A 6,514-nucleotide genomic window follows, 5' to 3' on the forward strand; every position below is an offset into this window, starting at 1 on the left:
ACGCGCTACTGCTATTTTCCTTTCAGCAGCGCATTTTGATATCACGCGCTGCTGCTAAATAGCAGTAGCGTGGTATTTTGAGGAGCGCTGCTGGTAAGATTCTGTGGTATAGGCTTTTCCCTAGTAGTGCATGTGTTGCTTGAGAGCAGTTAGGTTCCGGCTCCCCTGGACATGAGCCGAGCCTGTCATTTTGGCTCAATCGTTTCCCTTCTCCACATGCTGCGCCTGCCATGCTGGGTCACACCACATGTCAACCAGGGCCTCCCAACAATCGTCCTTTATCCAGGTTTCCTTCACCTAGTCAGACAAAATCGAATAATTGAGGAACAAGAGGGATGAATCAAAGTACTAGCAACTGATGTAGTCACTTACCACTGACAAGTATTCTTCTCGCGACAAGTTGGTCTGGCAAGCAGTCTTTCTTGTCATCTTCTCTCCCTTGTCATCGAGCGGCCGACACTGCATCACGGCTTTGTACCGCAGCGTGTGCTTGGTGTCAGAGAGTATCTTTCGGGCAGATTTCACGATGCCTTTGATCGCGTTTTGCTGCTCACCATCCACGCAAGCAAATGTTTCCTACAAGAAAGCATATGGCATCTTCTCACCATCCACGCAAGAAAGGATTTGGATATGGAAAAATGCAGTGGTCGGAGCGAAGATACTTACAAAAAAAGCATTGATGACCCGGGTGGCCATGGTGACATTGTGCTCGTCCTTGTTGTGTTGGTAATGCTCCCAGGTTAAAACTGGCGACGGCGGATCGTCATCACCCGGCTTGGACAATCCAGGGAAGTGCTTCCTCAAGAGGGAGCCGATGACGTGGTTCGGCGGGCGTGCCCCCTTAGGTTTTGTCGGGATAAAAGTCCACTGACTGCATGATATAAAAGACAAGCATATGTGAGTGTCAAAGCTGTGGCATCCAAAATATGATGCAAATGAAATGCTTGCTTACCTCTCTCCTGTCGAGCAAATGACAGGACGGTCGCTGGCAATAGTTGGTTCTGGGACCTTCCCCGGACCACCCACGGATTTCTTCCTCTTGGAAGTGTTGCTCAAGGTAGACCCCGAGCCGTCCGAGGTCTCCATGTCGCTTTGCTTGCAAGGCTTCTTATGATGTGCATTACCTAGAGGGCCCAGAGATACCTCTCTGATACTCGGAGTGACAAATCCTAATCTCGATTTACGCCAACCAAACAAAACACCTTCGGAGATACCTGTAGATCATCTTTAAGCACCCAATTACATTGTGACGTTTGATAGCACATCAGGTATTCCTCCAATATTCGGGAGTTGCATGATCTCATAGTCAAAGGAATATGTATTTGACATACATGAAAGTAGTAGCAATAAACTATACGATCAAATGCTAAGATAACGGACGGGTCTTGTCCATCATATCATTCTCTTAATGATGTGATCCCGTTATCAAATGACAACTCATGTCCATGGTTAGGAAACCTTAACCATCTTTGATCAACGAGCTAGTCTAGTATAGGCTCACTAGGGACACGGTGTTTGTTTATGTATTCAAACATGTATCAACGTTTCCGATTAATACAATTCTAGCATGAATAATAAACCTTTATCATGAATAAGAAAATATAAAATAACAAGTTTATTATGGCCTCTAGGGCATATTTCATTCACATACAACTTGACAATGCTGTGTTGGCGAATTCTTGTTAATATTTCAATCTTATTTTCCCTGAAAAGGAGGTTAAACCCCTGGCCTCTGCATCAATCAATGCATAAATCCCCGGCCCATGTAGCTCTTTGTGGGTACTCAAATTCGGCTACTACACATCAGCCGCATGATTTCCTAGAAACATCATCTACCTAGCCATCCGTCCGATCTAGCGCTGGTGGCTCCGCAAGGCAGCTTGCGTCTTCTCTCCCTCTGATCCCGTTCAGTTTGCATGGCACCCCTCCTCCCGTGTCTTCTCTGTAGACGATGATGTCCTCCGCAGTGTCAAGGAGGCTGTGTTGCGCATGTGCGCTCATCAAGATGGGAACCAGAGCATCTCCCTCAACTCTGGCGGCCACCGCCCCCGTGCTGCATTGCAACACTGCTAGTGCTGCGAGTGGAGAGTGTTGTGCCGAGGCGTCCGATGTTGTTGTTGTTGTTGCTGCAAGGGTTGCTGATGTATGCTTGTCAGCAGAGTCTGTTCCATGCCCCATCGCAGCTTCAACGACCCGACGATGCTACAAAAGAGCTCCAACGCAGCACCTCCCGCATGTGCGTTGCAGTCCTTTGTGTTGTCTTTCAACACTGGTGGTGAGCAGCCCAGCCTCCCTCCTGCGTGATGCATTGCAGCACCGGCAGCGAGCCATGCTTCCCTTTGGTCTTGGTGTTGCGTTCCAACTCCGGCGGCGGTGGCGGTTGGCCTCACCATGTGCACCCTCTCTCGATTGCAATGGAAAAGAGGAGATGGGGAGAGGAAAAGAAACGAGGAGGAGAACGAGTAAAGGAAATAAGGCTGGAGGGGGGAAGCGTCACGCGGGTGACCCGGTTTATGCGACGATGTTTTGATCTGGTGGAAAACAATTGTTTGCCTTAGTTTTTTTTATCAGCTAGTATGATTCAGTTTGACTTGTTCGTGTCCCTCGTTTATTATGTAAAAAAATGGCTCTTCCCTTTTCGGGTTTTGAAATAGTTGAGAAAATAAAGCAAATAAATACTCCCTCCGGTCCTTTTTACTCCGCATATTAGGTTTGTCTGAAGTCAATCTCATCCAACTTTGACCAAGTTTATATAAAAAGTTATTGACATTTACATAACAACACCAATATCATTAGATTCATTTCGGAATATATTTTCATATTATATTTATTAGATATTATAGATGCTAATAATTTCTAATATAAATTTGGTCAAACTTAGCTAACCTTGACTTTCGGCAAATCCAATGTGCAGAGTAAAAAGGACCGGAGGGAGTATTAAAAAAATTGTGATGTTTAAAAAGTCTATCAACTTTAAAAAATATATTTGCTAATTCAAAAACCACGAAATCGAAAAAGGTTCATCAATTCAAAAATGGCCGTGAATTCAAAAAAGGCCACTAGTTGGAGAAAATTCACGAATTTGAATAAAGTTCATGATTAAAAACTTTGTGAAGTCCATTGAGGATAAAGAATTGCAAGAAATTCAGGAATTCTGAAAAAGTTCAGAAACTTAAAATAAATCATGAATTTGAGTAAAGATCACGAATTCAAAAAAGTTCGCAGAGTAAAAAACTCACAAATGCAAAAAAAAGTTTGTGAAGTAAAAAATCTCCACAAATTGAAAAGATTATGAATTTAAAAATTGTTCATGATTCTCAAAAAAATAAGAATTTTATAAATAAGTTCATGAAATGCAAAATGAATAAAAGAAAAAGGACAGAAAACCGTCAGAAAAGCAAAAACAACTAAGAATTTCGGGTCGTGTGTGCTGTGTGCAGGTCGATCACGTTACTTGGGCCGTGATCCCGTGAACACCATCCGCTTCTGTTGGTTCGTTAACAATTTCTCAAAAAAAAGAAGTTCTATAAAGTTCGTTAACAACCGTGGCGACTCAGTCAAGCACCGTAGCGAACGCACGCAGGCAGTCACGCACCGACGGACACGGGGAGCCAGGGAACCCTAACGACTAGCGGCAGCGGCGGGCAGGGGCAGAGAGACGAAGCACCCGCGCGCCGCCGCCAGCCAGGAGCAAAGCAAGGTTAGATCTCTCCCAATCCCTGCTCTGCTCCGGTCCTCCTCCAGTGCTTGCTGCTGCTGCTGTTAGCACCAGCACTACTTCTGTTCGTCCTAGCACTACCTCAGTACCTCCGAAGTTTGTTCGTCGTAGCACTACTAGCACTAGCAAAGGCCCGCATTCCGACCAATGCCGGCCGGCCGGCGAGCCAAGGCGTACCCTTCGTCCTCCGCGCCCGGTGGATTTTTTAGTTGCTTGCATGATTCTCCGGCCTCATCAAATCTTCTATTTCTTGGTTGTACTTGTGTATGGAATTCTGGATATTTCCAATCTTTCAACCCATCCAGTTTCTCAAAGCGATTGGTGTAAGAGGAATAGAGAGAGATTGGTGGAATTGATTGATTTATTGGTATATATAGGAGTACATGACCTTCTCAGAGTACAAAGACAAGTTAGAAAAAACCCTAGTCTATTATATATTTCCTACATGACCTTCTCAGAGTACAAAGACAAGTTAGAAAAAACCCTAGTCTATTATATATTTCCTAAACAATCAAGATATATACTCAATAATTGGGTTGCGCCACAATAGTTCAGCGCCGTTTCTAGGGTATATCGTCCCGTAATTCTTCCTACGATCTATTCGATACGGATAGTCCAATCCCTCCAATTTGTTTGCCAACCATATAGATCCACTGGTTGTGCATGCGATCAATCAATGTTTGTTGAATTTTGTTCCTTGCTATTCAGGCTGGCTTGAATATAGATCGATGACCAAAAACAAGCACCGTCTGATGAGAGGCGAAGAAGAACAACAACGCCCTTATAAAAGAGCAACTAGGCCAAGTGAGTCCATAGCTGTTTCCCTTTTCCTGCAGCGTACACATTCATAATGCTAAATTGACGCTTCTGTTAGTTATATCACACATGATTTTATTTTGAAATTAACTAGGTTTGGATGGTACCTCCATAGCCACAGGCACATCCGGCAGCTCGAGTGAATCCAGTGCAGGCGCCTCGATTGAACTCACTGAGGCAAGCTCCTTAGCGATATCGGGCAGCTCGAGTGAATCCTTTCCAGGGGCCCTGAGTGAACTCAGCGAGCAAGTAGTTTCAAGATTGCGGAGGAGTGTTGTGTCGCTTGCTTATTCGATGGTTGGTGATTATACTGTTAATAATTTCTCATATTACCTTGTTTTAAGATCAGCTATTCAGTTCGCACGTATGACTCTCTCCCTCTCCAGGTGATACCCAATTACGCGAATGCACAGGCACATGCATCGAAAGCTCATGTCCTGATGCCACGTGTTTCCTGACATCGATAAATTTGATTCCGTATACTTGCCCTAGAAGGAAGATCAGTGAAAATTTGACGGTAACCTTTTCTGGATTATGCTGATGTATATGCTGCACCTGTAATGATTAATTCAGTATAGCCATTGCCCTGTGCTCATTTCAGATTAAAGTGCGCCTTCCCGATGATCAGATTGTCACTGGGTGGATAGAGAATCCTGAGTTATATGTTCATTTTTTCATCGTCAAAATCAAGAACGTTGATGTTATTGATCCCACCCATCTATATCATCTAAGTCTTGATCGTGCCACACAGTTTGAGCCTTATAGGAAGGTAGCAGCTGTATGGCGCTATTATGATTCAGGAGAATTAAAGACCAGAAGCGGAGTAGATCTTGCCTCTGTATTTGCTCGTACCGATGAGAGGATGTTAAGCACATGCCGAATCCATGAGGTGAGCTAGCTGCTTTAGTTTGTATAGTTCAAATAAATAACTGTTTGATGGTATGAATGGCTTAATCTATATTCTATCATTGTATGCGCTGATGCATATCCTTAGTTTCAGGCGTTATGAATTGCATTTTTCATGCATAACTTCATCCCCATTTTGTGGTAGGTGGGGATTGGAGGTCCCCTTGTTGATTTTGATGGCAACTTTGTTGGGATGAACTACTCTCGTACCAAAGAACGAAAGACCCCCTATGTACGAAGGCCTTCAATTCGTGAATTCATGTGGTTTCGCGGGATGGTCAGGTATGCGCACTTTCAGTATTGATGAACCACACTCTGTTTCTTCTCTCTGACTGCATCCTACAGTACATCTCCCTGCCTTATTTCTATTTGAGTTTGTGTAAGGTGTATCATTCTGTACGCCAAAGAGCAGCTTTCGAGGTTTACAAATTTATCCCCAAAACTGCTCATTAGCAATTTTGTACTTGTGTTTTTTTTTTTGACATCTCCTGTTGCTCTGCATCTTTGACCATCTCTTTTCCTGTACCCAACAAGCTGCATTTGCAATGTACTAGACTACGGTTGTTATATTAATCTGGCGCTAATAAATATTTCTGCTACACTCTAAACTTGCATTTAAACAGACCCATGGAGAAATTGTTTTAAATTGTATTAAATTTTTGCTGTAAAATATATGCAACTATTTGGTGCTCCCTTTTTCTATATTTCCCTTGTTTAATACTCTAATTTTGTGCATGGTCTGTGTCTCTTGATATATTATCCTTTTGGATTTATCACAGTGAGTTTTCTACATTGTGCTGCAGTGTTAATAAGGAAGAGGTTGACGAAGCTGCAAGTGCAAGAATTAAAATTCGTTTTGGAGACCCAGGTCTCCTCATGGCAGCAGGTGAGCAAATTTATTTCATAGGATATTGGCTGTAAGGCCAGAATGAGAGCCCTGGACCCAAGAGGTGTGGCTGTCCCTTTGACAGCCGTTGAACCACATGGAGGAAGAGGAGACGAGAAGTTAGATTGTGTTCCTCATACTGGGTCCATGGTCATTTGTGAGGCTGAATGGGAGATTATGGGGATCCT

The 6,514-nt window shown here is 43.6% G+C and overlaps 1 protein-coding gene across 1 annotated transcript in view; it reads left to right on the forward strand.

Moving 5' to 3' along the window:
• Positions 1–3,865: 3,865 nt before the first annotated feature.
• The window catches only part of LOC119321348, a 5,666-nt gene continuing 3,017 nt past the window's right edge, over positions 3,866–6,514 (forward strand). The window contains exons 1-5 of the mRNA XM_037595067.1: positions 3,866–3,914; positions 4,921–5,051; positions 5,136–5,423; positions 5,586–5,722; positions 6,244–6,326. Of these exons, the coding sequence (XP_037450964.1) occupies positions 3,866–3,914; positions 4,921–5,051; positions 5,136–5,423; positions 5,586–5,722; positions 6,244–6,326 (688 nt within the window). The remainder of the gene's footprint in view (positions 3,915–4,920; positions 5,052–5,135; positions 5,424–5,585; positions 5,723–6,243; positions 6,327–6,514) is intronic.

The sequence above is a fragment of the Triticum dicoccoides genome, chromosome 6B (assembly GCF_002162155.2).
Source record: "Triticum dicoccoides isolate Atlit2015 ecotype Zavitan chromosome 6B, WEW_v2.0, whole genome shotgun sequence".
NCBI classification, from domain to species: domain Eukaryota; kingdom Viridiplantae; phylum Streptophyta; class Magnoliopsida; order Poales; family Poaceae; genus Triticum; species Triticum dicoccoides.